We start from the raw sequence: 22,503 nt of genomic DNA, 5'->3' as shown, positions 1-22,503 counted from the left end.
AATATTGAGACGGTCAAAACATTTATGCCTTTTTCAATTTTCAATAACATAGATGGTAGATATTTTTAAAATTATAAAATGTTTCCGACTGAATGCTCCGTATCGTACAATAATGGCTGACAAGTCAATCGACATCATTACACTTAGGATATACAGACACAAAGATAGACGTAAAGTTATTTACAAAAGAGATTTGACACTTTCGGTACTAATAATAAAATTAAGCGTTTGACTACAGTTATATAGCCGTTTTATTACACAATATTATTGCTACATTCTTGTGAATTCTCGAAGAGAGCGGCTTATTATATTGTTACATATTAGTCCTTCCTTCGTATGACGTAAATAATTTATTTCTTGAAGAAGAATTTGGACAATCCTAGAGTCCTTCAGTAGATATTGTTAATTTTATTTAGTGCAATATCATAAGACAGTTTCGTTCGCACATTTTTGTCGGTAACTTAACAATGCCCTGTCCCTAAGTTATTCTTGTTAGCTCAAAAATACTGGCCATCGATGTAGATAATTTAATTACACAATACGTAACTGAAATTACCTGATAAATATTATTTCTCTATAAAATAATATTCACATTCACGCCGGGTTGAAGAATACATTGCTTGATTTTGAATAAACAATTCGTGATTATTTAGTAATATTTATACCATAAGTGAAACAGTTTTTAAATTGTCTAACACAAAAGTATTAGCATATTATTCTAGGTATGCAAACGTATTACCAGTTTTCGAATAAATATCGTTAAAACACAGCAATAAGAAAACAGCAGCTCTCGAAACATGAAATTACCCGTGAAAATCACTTCTCACATCACTAATTTGTGAAGAGTTTGTTTAACGATATCTGAACAGGCCAAACCTTTGTACATTATTTGTTATGTGAACTTTTACATATGTTTTCGAAAATAAAAGAAGCTTTTTTTAACTAAGCATAAGTTGACAAATACATTTAGTAATTATTAAAGTGACGTGTTGTTAAATAGTGGACCATTGATAAAGTTTTTTTTAATATTTTCATTGCATTATGAAAGTAGTCTGTGGCCAACGAGCAACGACCATTTCTACGCAGCAGCGACTCTAAACTTTCTCTTTCTTTAAAGCGATTTTCACGGGTCGGTTAATATAAATGAAGAAGGTTCACGCTTAGTACAGCAATGCATACACAATATGAGTGAACATGACCCTCAGACCATTCGTACGTGTGCTAGTGTCCTGTATTTATACATAATATCATAATATTAATGTTAATCTTAAATAACTATACAATTTATAACGGTCCGGGCACGGCGCGACTGTAAAACTTATTATATCATACAACAGTGCTTTATGACTGTACTATACAAAAATTGAAAACGTTACAATAATACTACATTCATAGAGCTAGGTACACGATCCGACTTACTGCTAACAAGTGTCGATTCGGCACGATAATTAAATGCGGTGGCGGTTCTATCGTATTTTATTACAACCTCTTTTATAACATTGTAATTTTATTGATTAGTATAATTTATTTTATCTATCGTATTCTCTAAACTCACTCTTGAAATCGCTTTTTATTCCTTTATCCACACAGATACAACGTTCCATCCCATTCGCTCGCATTCACGCAAACGAATATTATATTATGAGCAACGTTATCGCCTTAGCCAGTTACAATTAATTTCCTATACCGCTTACGAGTGTTGTCTAATTTGCTATATTTATTGGTTTTTTTTTAAATTTCACGTATAAATGCGGATGAATGATTTGGGTAGTTTAACCGAAACGTAATTATTTGGGTCTTTAGGGCAGAATGCTTAGGCCAAATTCAAATTAAACCTCCAATCTATGGCTGTTAGACACGAACGTAAAGACGAACCGAGGTATACTGTCGGAAAGTAGGACACCGATTCAGGTAATTCCCAATTGATAATATTCATATGTATGAAATTTAATTTCTTGAGTACTTGCTAAGTCGTGTATAATTTATTACATATCTAATTATATATCGAAAACAATGTCGATGATATCCATATTTGTGCTGTTACCATGACTGCTGTCGACGTATTATATATTGTGTACATTAACTACATACGGCTGGCCGAGATCCGGCTGCCACGATTAATTCATCTTAGAATTCGATAGGAAGTCAGTTTTACTTATTTTAATTTCACTATTAAACTAGGCCTCGTTGCCTCGCGCCGCTTGTCTCGAGGCGGCGACGCGAAGCACCCGCGGCAGAATTTCATAAAAGTCTCTATATGACTGCATGTTTCAAACTACATGCTTCAAATCGAATCGTCGCTGATTTCTAAAACACACCCCGAGATTTCGCTGCTTTACGACTATTCACTCTCAATAGAATTAACGAGTCCTCGGTAGCCATGTACCTTGAGGTGATCGACCGTGTTCTACTCGGTGCTGTCTCGTTGTCGTACGACGGCGGGTGGTGTGGTGCGGTTGCAGTGCGATGGACGTGCGGCGGTCAGCGCGCAGCGACGCGGCACAGCGCCAGGCGAAGCGCGGCGGCGGCGGGCACGGCGGCGCCGCACAGGCCCGATCAGAGTCGATCTTCTTCTTCTTCCTCTTCACCCTCGTCTCCCGCTTCCTCGTTCTCCTCTCGGTAGCCGGGGTGCTCGCTGATCGCGTAGTAATTGCCGTTATATATGACCCCGAGCTCGCGTAGCGCGTCCCCTCTTATCGTCGCTTTGATCGTCCAATTATAGCAGTCGTCTGACTCAGACTCCCTGTCTAACCGCTCCACGTCTAAAATTTTTGAGCTCAGCCGCTCTAAAATGATACCTATATCTTTGATCGTGAGGTGCCGTTTCTGGTCGACGCTCAGCTGGTCTATGAGGAGCAGAAACTTCTCGGACGTGATGGCCTCGTCCTCGACGAGAGTGTTCTCCGTCTCGCTCTCGGATGAGTCCCGCTCGCCGCGGCGCGCCGATTCTGCGTCTAGAAAGCGCACGTGACCTTTGGGTCTGCCCTGCGGCGAGGCGCGCGGCTGAGCGTCTTGGATGGGCGAGGTGGCGACACTCTTGTGCACCGCGATCCGGCGGCCCTCCTCGTGCAGTGCGCAGCAATGGAAGTCACACTCGTCGGCGGCAGGCCGCGGAGCGTGCGCCGGTGGGGCTGCCCGGCACTCGGCCGTGTGCACGTGGTGGTCGAGGGAGGAACCCGCGCGCGCCAGACGCGGTCTAGCCGGTCCTGGCTCGTCATGGTTAACCACGGTTATGTGGGGTGGCGGCGGCTGTGGCCGATCTACAGATGTCTGGATAACGAGCGAAGGACGCCTGTCAGGCTTGACTTGACGGCTGGGTGAACGCGCGGCCGGCGATGCCTGCGGCCGCTGGTCCCAGTGCAGCACGACGGTGACGCGCCCCTTGTTGTCCATGATCTTCCATGAAGGGGTTTCATCGTGTAACTCGAGCGCGTGGATCGTCTCGCATACTATTTTCGGTATTGCAGATATCGCTGAAAAGAGACAAAGTCGCTGAACAATCGTTGGTGCTTAATAAGATGCTATGAAAGTTTGCTGTTAAATATGTCCTAATATTTTGACAGCGGTTTAATCTGTAAGGGGTAAGATGCATCAACTGACCAGCCTTAATAACGTCTACACCGGTGGGATACCAGCGCTCGCCGGGCCGTAGTAGAAGCAGCACAGTATTAGGAGGAAGAGTTCGCCAGTATTCTCCGTCCTCAACCTGCGTACCGTCGCTCTCCAACACCAGCCGCACCGGCTCACTGGCTGCTACCGAGAGCTTTTCCTTTCCTGGAACCAACAAAGCGCACTATTGCGTACAAATATTCGCAACCGCAAATTAAAGTCTAAATAATCATACATTTAAAGTAAATTTGTTATCATTACAAAATTGCTACCACATTTTCACACACACCTCACACTGATTTAAATATTCAATATTATATTACTAACGTTAATTTAGTGCGCAGTACGGAGCTAGACTGACCAAGGCGAGCCCCTAGGCCTAGAAAACGGGTCAAGCGTGCAACCGTGAGCCGTGACAAATCCCATTGACCCGCTGTAAACTGTTTACTTCAGTCGGCCCTAATCAAAGGTGTTAGATTCGCCTAATTGAGCTGAAGCCATCACTCTTTGTCACTGTGCAAAATGAGCAGTGATAGCAAAAATAAACTGCGTTTTTAAAATGCATTCCTTAATTTTCCTATATATTTCAATGTAACATAAAAATAAAATGTAAATCAAAGCTACGTGACTTATTAAGGAAATATCAAAAAAGTTATGTGTCTCGATGAGGAGACCAAAGTGCTGGCAGCTAAACTACGTAAACCTAAAGTTTCCAATAGCAATAGAAGTCTGTTACTATCACAGTTAATATAGTTTTTATTCATGGAACATAACGATCTAGCCAAACTTGAGACTTATAAGTAATTAAAAACTAACCTTATTTATTAATGCAGATAATATAAGAATTTACTTTGACTAATAATGTAAATTTAGGTAAATTTGCGCGCCTCTGTATGTGGCAGAATACGCGAACGATTTACGATTGTACCACGTTTTTACCACATTTTGTACCATATTGTTGCAATAAATAAATTATTATTATTAGTATAAAAAGGATGTTTTAACATGATGAAGTATCCAATGTAGTGTGCACACAGTCTCTATTAAAGACTCTGTGTGTGTTTTATTTTTCACTTACCACAATTTAGTACTTAAGACACTAATACTAATTCACTAATTAAAATGGTATTGTCCAGTCTTCGCACTAGGCCCGTAGTATCAAGAAGTTGAATAGCTCCTTGTTAATATAGATAGTTAATTTAGTCTTTACACAAAATGGATTGATGAATTACGATACTAATACTAACCTCTGTGTATTAATTCTTCAAAACTTGTTACGACCAGCCCCTTCCTTACATTTCGGGAGCTGTCCCATATCTTAAAAGGCCTCTTTCCTCTAACCTCCTGCAAACATTTTTCTATTAACGATTTCTTGTATATCAAGGCGGCTTTTGATATATAGGGATTTGTGGTGCTAATTTGTTATTATCCAATCTTTCGTCGAATTATTCAGAGCCAATTTAACCAAAAAGTTTACCTAGCTAAAGGTTAAATTAATAAGTACGTAATAAATATATAATATATTTACGTACGTAATAAATATAAAATATATAATAATTATATTTAATACAACTCGCTTCAGACTCTGACTTTCATAGCCAGCCATATATTTGTTGAAGACCTTAAGTATACAATAGCTCGAATTAGAAAATTATTTTTTGATAGGACTATATTTACAGTTATAATAACATGTCAGGTTTTTATCAAAATGTTCGATGAATGGGCAAAAGCTACAAAGCATAAACTGAAAATCATGCTCGCGCTACGCGATACAGCGTAGCGGCTACGGGGTGTAGGGGCTACAACGGGCCTGTGTCCACATCCTGCAAGGCTGCAAGACTGCACTGGGTGCAACGCCCGAGCTGCCTATCTCGCCCCCGCGCCCCTCACTCTTCCCACTCACTGACACGCCCCTGCACGCACTGTGCGTTGACCTACTGACTCTTGCACGATATTTAATATGAACGTTCCCACTTTTTGGTCCAACTAACCCACCACTCACACTTTAAGTAGGTTTAAAATCTTATTTCGTTTTATAATTTGTGCGTCAATGTATATTGTTTAAAACCCTATACACATTTAGATCGGATCATTGAAGCAAAACAAAAATTACTGCATTTGGAGTTGTCGTGGATGTTTCGTGAAGGAAATATTGTCATTCCAAGTATAATGCTTACGGGTCGGTGGGAAATGAGTAAATTATTTGACGGAATGAGCGATGAGGATGCAGCTAAGGTAATGATCACTAAAATTACCTCTTGTATTTCGACAATCATATTGACGGCACTCACTTCACTCAAAGTCCACTTAATTGTTTATCCTTTAAAGTAAAACAGTATAAAAATATTAAATTATCAATTGAAAGACAAAAATTATTTCTCAGTTTGAACATTTTGTTTTTCAGTCAGTTAATATTTGAAACAAATTTCTATCACAAAATAAGAAACGCATATTTATTGTCCATCATATGGAAAAGCGCACCGTTCAATTGTATTCCTATAATAAGTAATACACACGTAAATAATATTTATAATATTTTGTCACCTCTGAGTTAAACTAATCATCATTGGCACTCCACAACTTTATGTAATAATCCATGCTTCAGTAATCCAATTACATACTCACGCGGCTAAATAGAATTCTATTAAATGCGTATGTAATATAATTAGTTTTAGAGGTTAAGTAGTTTTGATCGGCGCGTTGCGCCGGCGAGCGCCGCGGCGGCTCTAATGCCTCGCGAATCGTAACTCCTGACACTACAGCCAACTCAGCTACGAAATGGCGCTGCTACGGCTTTAAATAGCGCTAACTTCGCTTAGGAGATTCTTTGCAATTATTCTATAGCGTTATACTTAGCACAGTTCGTAGAATCATCGTACTCGTACCCGTTTAATTTTCTAAAAATAAATGAAACATCTATTGTATATTTATTGTTGATATGACACATCTATTGTTATGAATAGAATTTATAATGTAACAAAAGTATAACATTTTCAAAAATGTAGTTTTGGAAGCGAAACAAGTAAATTTACCGCTGTAAGCGCTTAGTTGGCAGGACTGACTCATGACCGGGTCGCGGCCTCCTGGGCGGGGGTGAGGTGTGCCCCTCGCCCCTTCCCCTCACCCCCACCGACCCTCAGACCCGCACTGCAGCGCCGGTCCGATGCCGTAACATCTTCGAAATTAACAACACCAATGATGCACTTTTCGGTTTTCCGAGGATATTAAAAAGCACTTATACTAGGCTCACGATCGGAGCTGGCAACATCACGATTCACGATTACATTGACCAATTCCAAAATACAAAGTAGGTAGAGCAATTATTTTAATATAACTTTTTTCTTGATTCGATATTGCGTTCAAGATAAAAAATCGTATTTATTCGCCCACATATCCGTCACATTGTGACGAAAAAAGATTTTTATTTATTAATAGAAGAATAAAACGAATATATCTTTTGAAATTGAACTATTTATTTTAATTAATAAACGAATTTTCATCTCGAGTGTATAATATTTATAAACTTAAAACCCGACTTGAATCCATATGAGTTTGCCAAACAACGTTTTTCGTAAGTGGTCTCGATTTTCAAACTGTGTATTAAATTAATGTAACACAAGCTTTAACTACATGTTTTTAATGAAGTTTATATTTTGAGAAATTGTTAGTAAGTCAGTTAGTTTTCATTAGAAGAATGAATTTTAAATGAAAACTAAATGTCTATGGTAAATTTTCAGTTCGGTGTCATTACCTTGCAAATGTTTATTCACAGATAAATTCTTAGATTATGTATAGGATTTCTCTATGATACATAACAATGTATAATTTTACATATACGTCTCGTCTTTTTTTGCACAAATAGTATATTATGGTAATGAACGTTTTCAATAATACAATAATTGTAGTTCATGGTTACGAAGAAACATTTTTTTATAATTTTGTGTCATTTTATAAGCATGTGAATTTTACTCTTACACCAACAACTTACTTTACATAGCATATATTTTAGTAGAAATAATATGCTTCTCTGTAATTATTTTACAATTACAAATAATTAATAAACATAAGGCATAGCGACGTGCCATTTTTTTATTAAAGTAACCAAAAAACACTATAGGTTATACATTTTAACTCAATTGTAATTTTTGTATAAAGGAAAAGATGCACGTTATTGCCAAGATAGTTTTAAACCATTCAAGAGGAGTTACGAAATACCAAGATATTAAAGTCTGAGCTGAAGTAATGAGGCCGCGCGATCTGTCAGCTGTCCTTAAAGAATTTTCACGTTTTCCACCTATATCACTCTTAATTAAACATACCATTTCATTTATTTGGCAAAATGCAGCTCGTTTTAGCAAGTTTTTCGACAAGAGTATTTGATTTTAGGGAAAGGAATGTGTGTAATTAAGAAGTTCCCATTTAATATTACATCGTCTTTCTTATTTAAAAGGTCCCTCTCAACAAATTCATGTTGGAAAGTAATAATTAGTCATTTTCCTACTCATAGTTGTAAAATTAACTTTAATTTTCTTTATAATATGATTTAATATAATATATATAATGATTTTAATTTTTAATTTAAAATTAAATCATTGCGTCTTGCTTTATCAATTCTAGATATAATGTTAAAAAAATTAAAGCTTTTGTCATGACAACTTTAAATTTTAATGTTTTTTTAAAAATATTATTTAGTTAATCATATATAACAACTTTCTTATGTTAAATATATTTTTTAGTAAATGAGGTTAGTTTTATATTAGGTACTTATTAGCCTTAAGATAGGCTAGACCATAACGATAAATTATAGTTTTGTGCAATGACAGTTTATAAAAATAAATAAAAGATGTAAATTAGTAAATCATTGAGAGTCTGATATCGCAGTAGGATATTTATTGAAAAGTTGACATTACACAATATTAGGCTTTTTTGTTTTATTTTCAAAATCAATTTACAGACCCCCGCCGGGGCAACTTTTAAAAGTAGTCCTTCCGTGAGGTGCGATGGGGTCCACAAAATATTAGCCCTACGTTAACTTTAGCATTTATAAATGTAGGGAAAATGTTGAGACTTTTATTCTTTAATATCTATTTTATCTTTAATAATATTATATTTTTAATATCTAAACAGCGAAAACCAGTGCAAGCCACAAATGTGTGGAAAATTAGGCAAGTAAACATAATATTCGATTTTTTTTATCTGTATAAGCACTTTAAGGTAATTTCTACCCATACGTGTAGAAAACTGGCAGCTTATAAATGACGAAACAAACCGAAAAATTATAGAAACTCATATATATATATATACTTATAACTCGTCTTGGCCAGAAAAGCATCCGACGTTAATATATAAAGTTAAATTAATAAATCTCTGTTTATAAAACATGTTAAATAGGCAAAAAATTATGTCAAAACATTTGAAACGTGGTCACGTGACAATTCGCTAATGTCATCCTGTGACAGTTTTTTGACGTTTAGCGTAATAACTTGTACAAGTAATAAATCAGCGGCATAATATTTTTTATTGATTCTTCAGAACGATGCGAAATGTGTCGATAAATTAAATTGTGGTTAATTATAAATTTAGAATAATGACGTTCATAAGTGTACATTATGTTACCAACACGAATAAATGATTTTCGAATTTGAATTTGAATAAATTTTAATAACTTACGAATTTTAAAATATCATTTTATGTAAAGTTGTTTCATCGATATCGTTCTGATTTCTTGGCGTTATAATTTTCTACCTTCCTTATGTAAGGGTAATATTCCTTAGTTTTTACGATTTCAAAATTTAGAATTCCAAACAAATGCAATAACGCATTTATCGCAAATAGAACCAATAACAGAAATCACGAACAAGAACACACCAAGTCTTTATTATCCTACCTATTATTAAATGTGTTAGGCGCTCCGCGCTACGCTTAGTGCTACATATATGCTACGAACTACCACATTTATTTCCACGCATCGGTAAATACATTTTTATATAAATTATTGTCCAAATAACATTGGATATTTTGTTTCATTACTGTGCTAAAATCAATATAATATCCACTTATCTTTAAGACATATTATTCGTTGAATATATTGGTTTTATGTTTTGTATTAAAATCTTAATATTAATAAACCTCAATAGATTATCATATTTAATGATAGTTGTAAAGCTTTTTTTCTACTGCTGTGCACATTTGCACGAAATTGGTACGAGGAAGGAGAAGCGCGCATGACGGGGCGGACAACTGCGGCACTAAGTCCTGGCATCACTGCACTAGCACTACACAAGGGCGGGGAGGGACGATCAGACACGAGTAGACACGGGCGAGCACGAGCAGATTCGCTACCACCCTGATATTAACCATCTCCGGGCGTGTCAGTGGTTACGTAAGCGGCGGCGCCGGATACACGAACGTTACCTCTCTGGCCATCGCGGCATGACCGCGGGGCCGCGGGCGCGCGCTCACGCCGCCATCTTCGAGGGGCACAGCCCGGGACTCGCGTCACGACTCGCGGAGCACTTGGGCGCAGCGCCGCGTGGGCGGCGATCGATGTGCTTCCCGCGCCTGCGTCCCCGACCGCCCACGAGTGCGCCCGACGCCTCCCGAGCCTCACTGCATCCGCCCTGACCCACTTCGCACGCACACTGACCTCTTTCTACCAATGGACTTGGGATGCGACGTATACACTTTGACTATATCTTCTAAATACATCAAACGATTTACGTCTCAATTCCGGTACATTAGGGATCACATTGGCTTAAAGAAATAAACGGTCCTGCACAAGCTGCTTTGACTACATGTATTGCACTGCAAGGTAGTAAGATAAGTTGGTATTTATATGCCTGGGAGGCAAACACCGAATAACGAACTGTGAAATCAAACTAGACTGTTAGCAGTCGAGGTAATTTTGCTAACTTGAACGATTTTAAGCAAGCAAAACTTACGTTACTCATTCTAAAGGACAAATATATTTTCATAGGGAAAACAACAACGTTATTTACGTTTAGTTTATGTCCTGCATTAATTAATGATGTAATAAAAATACATCAATCAAAACAAAATATGCGAGAATAAATAAAATGTAAGGCCGTTTGCATTATGACACTACTATGTAGATAATCCTGTTACTATAATCTTATTATTTGAAAAAGTACTATTGTTGATCTGAAGCCATTTTTAACCAATAAACTTTGAAGATATTTCTAGCAATGATTACTGGATAAGGCTTATTTTAAGTAATATATAGTCTGGTCAGGGGAAGTAATTTATCACAATTAGTATAGAAGTTACCATAGTTACAGTTGCAAAAAAATATATTTTGTATAGACATTATAATAAACATTTCTAAAAATAATATTTTTTTATTAACACTTAAAAATGCAGCATATAAAAATTAATTTGTCAAAAGCGCATGGCAAGTTCCTGACGAAAACCACAGATAAATTACAGACTACATGAATACTATAAGCCTAAAATTAGTGTCAACTGTCTTAATTGGCCCCTACATATATGACAAGTTTGACGTTTACCTAACGTTATTTTGTACTCCTTGTTTTTTAATTCTAATTATAATTTATATAGTATGTTTATTGAAATGATCACGCAAAGTGTATATTATGTCGATTGTTAAACAGAATATATTTTAAATATATGTATAACAGTATTGTAATAGTTTAAATATCTTATGAAAAGCGAAAGCTATTAAAATACTATGATGTCAACTGAATCGCATATAATCTAGTGCCAAATGATACCGCAATGTGAACAAAATATTTATTTTTGGCTCTCACGAATGGCCCGCTCTGTAAAAAGTAAGTACATTTAAATCTTTATAAATTCGTTCTTAAAATATTAAATATATTTACTTTGTTTTCTGTTGGGATTCGTTCTAAACATGGTCTACTAGCACATAAACAAACATTGATCGTGACACCTACATAAGTTGTTTCAACAAATATAAAAATGTACGCTTATTGCTCACTTAAAAAGATCTTTATAGCAGGAGTCGCACTTAGGTATTTAATCACATTATCATGTTGAAAATTAAATTTTATAGATCCTTTTATCTAGAACTATACCTATATTACTTAGAAGTGGCGACTATTTCAAAGAAAAAAATAATAGTGAAATAAATAAATGAAATTAAATAAATTAAAATATACAAGTATTGTTAGGTTTCTCAATATATCAATGAAAATGATTTCAGTATATGTAATCTATTTTGTTTGAACATTTCAGTTACTAAAACTTATACGTCTTAAACATTTTTGTAAATTCATTTATACAGTTATTCTGTATATTTAATAATAGCTGTATTAGTGTAGCTAAACTACAATTAAATTTACTTTAAAATGATTAAGTACAATCAAGTAAGTTTTAAAATGTATTAACATAAAATAGTGTGCAAACTCAACTAGTCTTGTGGCCATATAAGGTATTGCATATAATGATTGCATACATAGGTATAAATTTATAGGTATTGTATCAGTTTTCTTGGAAACACATATAATAAATAATGTATGTTTAAGAATCTTTGTCGTAGGCCAATGTTATTTAAGAGATTGTTATATTCTTGATATAACTGACTAGTAATTAAAATTAAAGAAGTTGATTTTATCTATGCTTGCCTACTAACTTTTTCCATTACTCAGTAGATTGTATATGGCCTGGGAGCCCTTCACTCGATTCTTACAAGAAAATAGTTTTAAAAAATATTATAGAGATTTATACAAAAATGAGAGCTATACAAGGAGCTTAGCAGAAAATTGGTTTGAAAATCCATTTCCTTTTTTATAGGCAGCAATGATGTTGATGCGGTGGAATATGCGATTAGGCCTAGCTGCACTCTGTGGTGGAGCACTACTGGTCATGCTGTATTGGAGTCGGTGCACAGATATAACACTGAGACCTAGTAAGCCGTCAAGTATTTATTTACTGTTACTTTTTATTATAAATGATTCTTGTAGAGAATTCACATTAGGAAAAAAATAACATCACTCATTTTATAGTTGGTTCAATATTAAACAAGGATCAGGCCAAGCACAATAAGGAGAACATAGAGTGCCTGATCAATGGGGAATACTCGGTGGTGTGTCATCGTGATCATGACGAGGTCTATCTCCCCTTCTCATTTATACACAAGTATTTTGAGGTAAGGGTACATTTAATTAGAATTTTATTGCACTACACAAAAATATTGTGTATTTTGAGATAAAAACATAATTTCTAAATTAACCTAGTTATTTTTAATTAACATTAAGAAATGTTCTGCATGGTAAAAATAAATCTAAATACGAAATTATATATCTTGGACTGTGGCAACTATTTATCTTCTATGCGGATCTGCATCGCGTCACATAATTAGCTAAAGTAAACATTGCCAAATAGTTGCTTCATTATAAAAGCGTTTAACTCTTCCACAGTACAGAGATTGTATAGTGGGGATTGAGAACCTCAATTCACTACAATATATCATATAACAATACCACTGTGACTAAACAAGTGCTTTAAAACAATTAGGGATAATGGCCAGTCAGTTGAATTGATGTCGAGATTGTATGAATGTAATACAAATATGTAATGTAAAAAACGAATTGTGCGTTTAAGTCAGTATGACAGGATAAGAGTGGGTGTATAGAGCAGAAATATTTCTCTTTTTGCACCAGTTTTTTTTATTGTAGGTATACGGCAAAATAACGCCAGCGGACGGCGTCGAAAGATTTGAATGGTCGCACAGTTATAGCAAGGTGTATCATCCAAAAAAGATTTACGATCCCCGTGGTACGTTTGCCACCTTCGAGAACTATAACGTAGAAGTAAGGGACCGGGTGAAATGCATCAGCGGCATAGAGGGAGTGCCCGTCTCCACTCAATGGGAGCCCAAAGGTTTCTTCTACCCGACTCAGATAGCCCAGTTCGGTCTCGCACATTATAGTAAGAATCTCACAGAGCCCGAGCCGAGAGTCAGGATAATCGACGATGGAGAAAAAAACTTGGGGAACTGGATCGTCAGCACAGACGCGACTCTATCCCGCGAATTCGACACGGAATTGAAATCGAATATTTTAAGATTTACGACGTCTGACCAGGCCTCAAGTCAGGTGTGGTGTAAGGTTAACATCAGCCAGGACTTTGTGCTAAGTCTGGATTTGCGCTTGAAACCGAACTCCTCCTTGACAGTTGTTTTGCAGAATAAAGATAAGAAAGAAACCGTCTACTTGCATTACGTCACCAGTCTTCAGCTTATTTATGCATTGGTAAGACCTGTTTGTTTTTTGCATTTTACGGAAAATAATAAATAAGCCAACGAATTTGTATTTAATCTGGGAATTTTAGGATGACCACATATATTACGGTATCGGTGTTGAAAACAAGTGGCGGCGACTTACCCGCGATCTAATCACGGACATGCAGAAAGGCTGGGCGCTACTTGATAAGGCGAAGCGGAAATCACCTAGAAGTAAATTTAAGGTTAGTTAAGTACATAAAGGGTGCTTTTTCGTCTCTTTCTAGTGATTATGTTTACGCTGTGATCGAAAGAGACAGTCCCAATATTTAAATCAATTTAACTTTTTAATTATTACATATAATAAGGTTTTGACTGATTTCTTTCAAGGGATTACAGCAATTTAACGCACTATATTTTAGCGGATCGATATTTTAAACCAGTACCTTATCCTTTTTAGGTATGGGCCTCAGATATCTGTATCTTTTTCATGGTCATTTGACAATTTAACACACATGCCAACTTTTTGGGTCTTAGGCAAGCCGTTTTCCCTTGGAGCAATTGTTAAATGCGCACATAGTAAGAAAGTCCAGCTGGAGTTTGAGGCTACAACCTCAGGGATGAGAGTCGCACGCTGAAGGCACCATAGCCAACACTGCTCTATTCTCTATTCTTACGAATCACAAAGTATATACATAAATGTATAACGGCAGATATCCAGTATAATTCTGATGGGTGAGGGCAGCGCGGCCAACATCCGTGTGTCGACAAGCGAGCACATGGCGCATTTCTTTGCGGCCGCCCGTTGGCTCGTGACTACGCAGCGAGCGCGCGGCGGATGGCCCGTGCGAGCCAGGAGGCGAGTGGCGTCGCGGGTGCCAGATCTCAGAGCTGGGTGGTGAGTGGTTATAGTGATCATGTACTATGGGCTATACACGTAAAAGTTATTAAAGATGTCTTGATAACCAAAGATATTTACCATTTTGGTTACTTAGGCTGATCAGACATATTGCAGCACTCTATGCTGCATTGGTGGGTGTGTCTCACAATATGTCTCACAGTATGTCTCAGAATGTGTCTCACAATAAGAAAATAAAAAAAATACGTTTATTTTGGAACATAAGATGATCTAGGTATCACTTATTCCACGTCAATCAATTCGAACCTGTAGGCATCCCAACTCATCAATGTTCGGTCTAAGTCCTTATCTCAGAACTGGCGGCAGTCTTATTTTAGGAGAATATTTATTTTTTAATCGTGTTATCGTCTATGAATAAATGTAGTGCCAAGTTGTCATAGCAATTAAACATCTAAACTTTGCTTCGTTAATCGTAATTGCCACTTGACCTGTCACTCAGCTGTCGGTACTTTAAGCAATAAATCGGCCGTTATGTCGCACGCGCATCGTAAAACCTTATTTATTAGCGCACTAGTTTCTGCGCGGGCGCCTATGCATTTATGAACTTTGGCAGGCGGATGACGTTAACGTGTTGAATTGAAATTAATGGCTCAAGGAGTAAGAACCATTATTCCGTAAAAACGTTGTTGTACCACAAAACAAATAATAATAAGTTGTGAGCATACTTATACCTTGTTACGAAGTACCAAGTATATATATATATTTATTTATTACAAAAATACATACATATATAAGGTGTTAATTGAAAAATTTGAAGTTCGGCCGAGTAAAAATATTTTGGATCACTCTCATCAAATTTTATTAAACAATTGCTATGTATTTCATACAGTTGGAACCGTGATAAAAATCACAGCATTGCGTAGAAAATGTAGACGTAAACTTGATGATTTAACACGTTATTTGCAACGTTGTCGCTTTTACTAAATCACACCTCTTCTGCATAGATGTCGTAGTATCTAGTATCGTATATCTTCAGATACCTATATATGTATATTTAATGTAACTAAAAATTCAATAAAATAATATAAAGTATCCTTTATGTGATGTATGCATTGTTATTTATTTTTTATATTAAACAAGTGACACGCCCCAGCTTCGCACGGGTGCAATGCTGATGAAAAGCAGGTGTTTATTATGTATTGTTATTTCCGTCGCTGGAAAGCTCTGATGATATACGCGACATATACCATCACGGACTTTTCTGTACCTTTTCAATGTGTACAATACTTAGTACATTATTTTGATAAAACTCGTAGGGTTCAGCCTACATTTACAATGTAAGCGGAAAAAAATGTAATTATTTACGACATCACATTAGAAACCTCAAAAATAACAGTACTTTTCCACTATTTAATGGATGTTATTATACATATAAACCTTCCTCTTGAATCACTCTATCTATTAAAAAAAACCGCATCAAAATCCGTTGCGTAGTTTCAAAGATTTAAGCATACAAAGGGACATAGGGACAGAGAAAGCGACTTTGTTTTATACTATGTAGTGATATAATTTATGCATCTTACAATTTATTACTATTGCTTTTTTTGTATAAGTGGGTAATAATTGTCACCTGTGTTTTATGTTTTTGTTTGCTGTATGTTATTGTATTCCGTTTTTAGCTTTTGTGTACAATGCATAAATAAATTGCTATCTTTTTACATACATGAAAGAGTATAGGTATTTTGGTTGCTTCTTGGTAACTTCAACGACTAGCTAACCGTAATATCTCTGTGGAGTTGGAGTCAATAAGATTGAAATGAATAGTCAAAAAAACTTCTAGGCACTCGGCAATGAGCCAAGGACACGGCATCTCGGTGCTGGCCCGAGCCTTCCACCGCAGCAAAGACGTGACGTATCTACGAGCCGCCCAACGCGCTCTGCACCTCTTGGACGTCCCCAGCTCGGCTGGAGGAGTCAAAGCCATGTGGATGGACAAATATGTTTGGTGAGCTTCCAGTCCTCATCGCTCCTTATATCGAGTACAAATGGCCTATTGTGTATATTATTATTTTTCTTCTAAGTATGAGTATCATTGCATTCTTATTGTTTTTGCGACTGAGGTGCAAACTAGCTGCTGTGGACTCTGGCAGATAGACCAGCGCTGTAGACCATTCTCCTCAGGATGGACCAATTACAGCCACAGCCCACACGCATTATATAATTAAAACAAAACTTCTTTAAAAAAATTGTTATCTCTCATTCCTTTTTTTTTATTACTATTATTTTTCTTTGATTATAGTTATTCGTGTGATTGATTCTGTGTATGTGTGTCTTGCTAGTAATAAATGTAATTTCTATGTCTATATTTAAATGGAAATCCCGGCTTTACAGATGTTTACCTTTCAGGTACGAGGAATACCCGACGAAGCCACCCCTGTTCGTGCTGAACGGCTTCATCTACACTCTCCTCGGGCTCTATGACCTTCACGTGATCGAAGGAGACAACTCCATCTCACTCGCCAAGAAGATGTTCGACGACGGTATGCTTTCCCTCAAAACCCTGCTACCCATCTTCGACACGGGCAGCGGGAGTTTCTACGATTTGCGCCATTTCACTTTAGGCGTCAGTCCCAACATCGCCAGGTGGGACTATCACGCGACTCACGTCAACCAGCTGTATCTTCTGGCAGGTTTGGACCCAGATCCCATTTTGATAAACACGGCGAAACGCTGGGAGGGATATATGCAAGGAAAACGGGCTGCACATAATTGAACCATTTCTATTTCACCCCGTTGACTAACTTTCTGGATTGGTCTTAATGAAACTAAAATTTAGAAAAAAGCAGATTTCTTGAATGTAAAACTGAATTTAAGATTGGCTGTGTGTTTGATAGTTTCGAAACGAATCTCAATGTGAACAGAAAACTCAAATATTCCAGATGTGACCATGAAGCTCTTATAGGATACTTTAATTTTAATATATTAGGATTAAATGGGCACCCCTATTGATATTCCAATTCCTAATAAATTCTATTTTGGTGATTTAATTAAAAACCTTAATTGAATAAACTACTTTGATTCTTTAGAGGAACAATTCGTTTCGTGGACATTCTTGCCTGTACACATGTGATGAGATACTCTGGTATCAAAGTGAAAGAGTCGGCTAATGCTTGTAAAACTAACAAACTTCTGAAAAGACGGATCACTTGAATAGATTTTAAAACTAAGACTGAATGTTTCTATTTCGCTGTAAATAATTTAGTTATGTATAATTCACATATCTGGTTCGATGCCTGTATACATTTGGGGTGAGTTATAAAAATTTAAAGATGATGATGATCTTAGTTCTTTATCGTGATGGGCAACAAATGTCTACTAGTGTCGAATATTTTACTTTAATGTGATGAAAGAGTACTTAATGTAAATACACTGAAACATATCGATTTAATTGAAAAATCTTCGTACTTAAATTGTGCCCCAAATCCATTTCTTGAACCAGCCATAGAACCAATGTTGATGATGCTAATGTGATGATGGACTCACTAAAATCGGCTTCAATATCTTCGGTACAAATTTATTACCTCAATTGGTAATAATAATTGCGATTTGTATGATGAAATATATTTTATTTTTCAATCAAAGGGACCATTTAACAAAATTCTTGTCGCTAACCAGAACAAGTATTTGAATATTAAAACAACAAACAAACAATTCTCAAAATAATGAAAATTCTAAAAATTAGAAGTTTTTAAAAATATTTTTGTTAGTTTATTCTGGCAATGTTAATTATTGGAGAGTTCAACATAACATACTTATAAACTAACAATTTAAATATTGCCTACCCTCTTTTTGATTAAAATTGCTGTGAGTACCAAACTAATCGTATTAGTTTCTATTATTAGTATTCCATTACTTTCGGTTGTGACACGAAGCACAAATTTATATTTATTAAATAATGTTAAGTTTACGAATTGACTTCCAATCTGAAAAACCAGTTTAATATTAACTAGCACCTAACAATGTTTCTTTCTTGCCTTAACCTGTGGTCTTGCCATAAATTAAACAATCACATTTCTTGATATTACATTGATATCTATAAAACGGTGTATTTAAACGTTTAAGCGTCGTCTACCGAACTATAATTTATTATTTCCTATTTATTTAGACGTATATTATTTATTATTAACATAAGAATTAACCCCTAGCTAAGTAAGACCTCTGTGTATTGAGAATTCAAGTATTATGTCACGCAATTTTTGGATATTCTTAACACCCCCTCCCCCATTTACCGCGCCGTAATCTTTTTCTGTACCAATAGTAAAACGTTTCGTTACAACCCATTGACTCATTAAACCTAAAATTTGCCATTTATGAGGTGTAAAGTATCGGAAAGTCGAAAATAATATTAATAATAACGCATAATTCAATCCCCGAAAACCCGAAAATTCTTTACATAATACTTGAAAGTAAAAATAACTTGATCACGGCTACCCCAATTGCATTCCAAATGTAGATGAGCTTAGATATTCCTTATAATTATATGTTGACTTAAACTTGTTATTGTATAGATAAACTATAATACTCTTTATTTATTCCTAAAGAACCTGCAATTTAATGGTAGGTGCTAATGGAGGTACGGAGTCGTCCATTAAGTTATACATTAACTTAGTTAAGCAAACTGCAATTAGCTGAGTTTCCTAACATATAAATCTCTATTAGTAAAGAGCAGTGATCTTTGCTTCGTTTTAATGTTATTACTTTTTTCTCTTAATGAACGACTCTGCGTACCGCTTTAAAACGATCATACAATGTTATTTCCTACTTCTTGGAATTCTCAGCTAAATATCCCCGCAAGAGTTTATGGATAAGCGAGCGTTGTCTAATGTGACGTTTACATACAAAACGTCACATTAGAATATGAATAAATAAGCGAATGAATAGAAATCTTATCAACGACAATTAATGCTGTCTCAGCATCTTTTAGAAACTTCAAAATATATATTTAGTAGTGAGAATTTCCAAGAATATCCCTACACCTCCAGTCAATACATATTTTTAAGTCGTAGTTTGTAGCATGATAGGGTGGCACCTGTGAATGACAATAAAATATCGCAATCATTTTTTGTTTTATTCTCCTATACTTATGTTACACAAGAGTTGTATGATTTAAATAATTAACTTTACTAAGAGATTCCTTTACTTACATAATATTTCCAGTAAGTGAAACTTCTTTGTGAACTCCATGTAGTGATCATATATTCACACTGTTTACACGTGCAATGATAATAAAAATAAATAAAAAATCTGCGTTTACTGCACAAGAACTTATGCGATAGAATTGCCATCGATAGTTGTAATGTGTAACTACAAAACGAAAACATCAACCAATAGCCTGTATTTTTTCTCGATCACACTTTCTCACTCCCTCGCTGTTTGAGAATGTGATGAGTGTCTCAAACGCTCTCTCCTTTTTCTTCGACAAAAACGCTGCACATCTTTGTGACGTTCTGTAAAATTTTTGCCCTCATGCACCTAAATTTATCTCGCAGCCCGGACCTACAATAACCTAGATTTTAGCCTTGACTTGTAAACGCTCTCACTCTATATATCCATCACGATATATCATGAGCACACCCCATATACACGTACATACACTGACTTTTACAACATAACACAACAGCCAAATCCGCTATATGTAATATATAGTTACTTGTATAATTTTTGTTAAATATTTCTATGAAATATTTAAATAGAACTTGAAAATTCTGATTTCACAATTTTGCGTCAGCAACTGGGAACACGTATTTAAAATGTATAGATTATGACTTGATAATAAAATTGTTTGATGAAATCAAGAAGTAGGGGAAAGCAAACAGCAACATTCAGGTAGTGTATAATATTGTTTTTGTGTGTAAGTACTAAAATGAAAGGTGTGCTGTAGATAAAGTCTAACTACTCGGGCAGGATTCTGCTCGCAGTAGAGCCCGCTTTTGTGCCAAATCCATCTTGTCCAGGGCGTCTTGCATCTCGGGCCATGGCTCGTAGCGCTGGTTGAAAATCAGAATCTTGTGTATGTCAGGATTGCGAAGGTCCATTGTGCGAGAGATGTTATCGCGGGAGTGGGTTTTGAACACCACGTCAATCTAAATTCAAGATCAATGAGTAAATTAAGTATTTCTTCAATCTAAAGATTGATTGGTTTGGTTCTGTTAAATACCGAAATATATAGAAACCTACCTTATGTTGAGTAGCCCAAGCGCACGAACACACACAGATTAATAAACTCGTGCAAGTCACTAGAAACAATGGAATTGTTTCCCAGTACACCCTCAAAACGTACAGAATATTTAGCCTCTTGGGTATCGGAGTGTCATACTGCGTCGGCGGTACATATTCATGAGACGATCTTAGTATCAGGCGACTCGGGGTGGTGGGACTAGTCAACAGCGCCGGCCGAAGCACCCTCGCTGACCTAACAAATCTGGATAACATTCTGAAACAAATTTCAGAATGTTGAGTTAGGTCCGAGCCAGCACTGTAAATTTATCTATAAAATAATTTGTAAAGGTAAAACTATTCTTAATTATATTCAAAATATGTTATCAACGATTTGACATATTGTAGTCTTTATAATTTTTTTAAATAATTTTGTTTTTCTACAGCCATATACATTTTCTGTAGTTTGAAATATGCGGACAGTATATACGGCTGGTGCTTCTAAAGAAATTTCTCTGTAAAACAAATGCATGTGCAAATCAAAAGTAATTGCTTGACCTGTTAAATAAGGAAGGAAAAATAATACAATTTAGTTTCAAAAGTGTGCCCTTGTACACCATAGCATTGTTACCAGTTTTATTAAAAATAATCTAACGTGTTATTTATATTCACTTCCTTGGTTAAACATTGTTCTATCACCTACTAAATTCGGTTTTCGACAAAAAAATTCGACTGTGCTGGTGATATAACCAGATTTTTTATCTTTTGTTTTAATTATTGTAAAATAAATACATATTCACACCTAAAATCCTTAAATTATTTTAATTTCAAAGGTTTTTTATATTTATAATCTTATACCAGCTAACGTGGATAAATGTAAACTTCTGGTAGCCCATAGGATTATTCTTTTGCTTTTCAAAAGGGGAGGATAAACAATTGAGAACACAGAATTCAATGGAATGTGTAACTCTTCACAGTCAGAGGCTACTTCGAGGTTAAACCTATTAAATTTGCCATTTATATTTAGCTTGTAGCCTTGTATTTCCTTTCTATAGGTTCTTCCAGTTCCCTCATTCATCTTTTTCCAAGTAGCCTACGAGAAATTAGCAGAAAGTCGGTATGTCTTACTACTAAAACTGAAGTGTTTTGCGTAGCGATTTCACATTCTTCTTTAAAACTTTTTGAATCGCTATCCATCAAATTATTCATATAACTTTAGCCTCTGCTTGTGTAGTTCAAGTGTTGCCCAATCTCAAAAAGTAAGTTTCTCCAAAAAAATCTTTGGAATGAACACATTTTTGAATTAAAAAAATTAATATAAAAATATGTTATTTAAATAATTAGGGCATTGGTTTCTATACAAAACTGGCATTTTACTAATAAAATTTTGATATGTAAATGATCGTCTGTAATAGGAATTGTAGACATTTATTTTAAGGAAATTCATTTATTTGAATTTGAGCGGTCAAATGGCCATGGTGGTTAATAAAATAAAATTGAAGAGATTAAGCATACTTAAACAGTCATCAAGCAAATTTAACAATAAACATTTTCTTGGACTGTAGGTAGCAAGCCAGTTCCAATATTTTCTCTAAGC

General features: G+C 35.8%; 2 protein-coding genes across 5 annotated transcripts; one reads left to right on the top strand and one right to left on the bottom strand.

Annotated features, from left to right (window-relative positions):
• Positions 1 to 1,734: 1,734 nt before the first annotated feature.
• LOC110999581 lies at positions 1,735 to 10,442 on the bottom strand. 3 transcript variants are annotated; one of them, XM_022268701.2, is made up of 5 exons: positions 10,024 to 10,442; positions 5,865 to 5,929; positions 4,857 to 4,953; positions 3,601 to 3,774; positions 1,735 to 3,473 (listed from the first exon to the last, which is right to left on the bottom strand). In XM_022268701.2, exons 2-5 carry the CDS (start codon positions 5,883 to 5,885, stop codon positions 2,557 to 2,559), a joined length of 1,209 nt encoding a protein of 402 aa, XP_022124393.2. In that variant the 5' UTR covers positions 5,886 to 5,929; positions 10,024 to 10,442; the 3' UTR covers positions 1,735 to 2,556. The 3 variants fall into 3 exon arrangements, with proteins under 3 accessions (XP_022124393.2, XP_045485068.1, XP_022124394.2); XM_045629112.1 differs by lacking the exon at positions 10,024 to 10,442 and adding an exon at positions 6,154 to 7,010; XM_022268702.2 differs by lacking the exon at positions 5,865 to 5,929.
• A 712-nt stretch (positions 10,443 to 11,154) lies between these two features.
• LOC110999574 (D-glucuronyl C5-epimerase B) lies at positions 11,155 to 19,808 on the top strand. Of its 2 annotated transcripts, none has more exons than XM_045629111.1 (8): positions 11,155 to 11,417; positions 12,403 to 12,529; positions 12,615 to 12,757; positions 13,287 to 13,862; positions 13,942 to 14,076; positions 14,545 to 14,729; positions 16,531 to 16,695; positions 17,097 to 19,808. In XM_045629111.1, the coding sequence occupies exons 2-8, from the start codon at positions 12,409 to 12,411 to the stop codon at positions 17,461 to 17,463; spliced, it is 1,692 nt and encodes a 563-aa protein (XP_045485067.1). In that variant the 5' UTR covers positions 11,155 to 11,417; positions 12,403 to 12,408; the 3' UTR covers positions 17,464 to 19,808. The 2 variants fall into 2 exon arrangements, with proteins under 2 accessions (XP_045485067.1, XP_022124382.2); XM_022268690.2 differs by having other exon boundaries at positions 11,156 to 11,417; positions 12,403 to 12,517.
• The last annotated feature ends 2,695 nt before the right edge of the window (positions 19,809 to 22,503 follow it).

Source organism: Pieris rapae, chromosome 8 (genome assembly GCF_905147795.1).
Source record: "Pieris rapae chromosome 8, ilPieRapa1.1, whole genome shotgun sequence".
Classification (NCBI taxonomy): Eukaryota; Metazoa; Arthropoda; class Insecta; order Lepidoptera; family Pieridae; genus Pieris; species Pieris rapae.
Note: the sequence above shows the minus strand (reverse complement) of the source record. Positions and strands in the feature narration are given on the sequence as shown.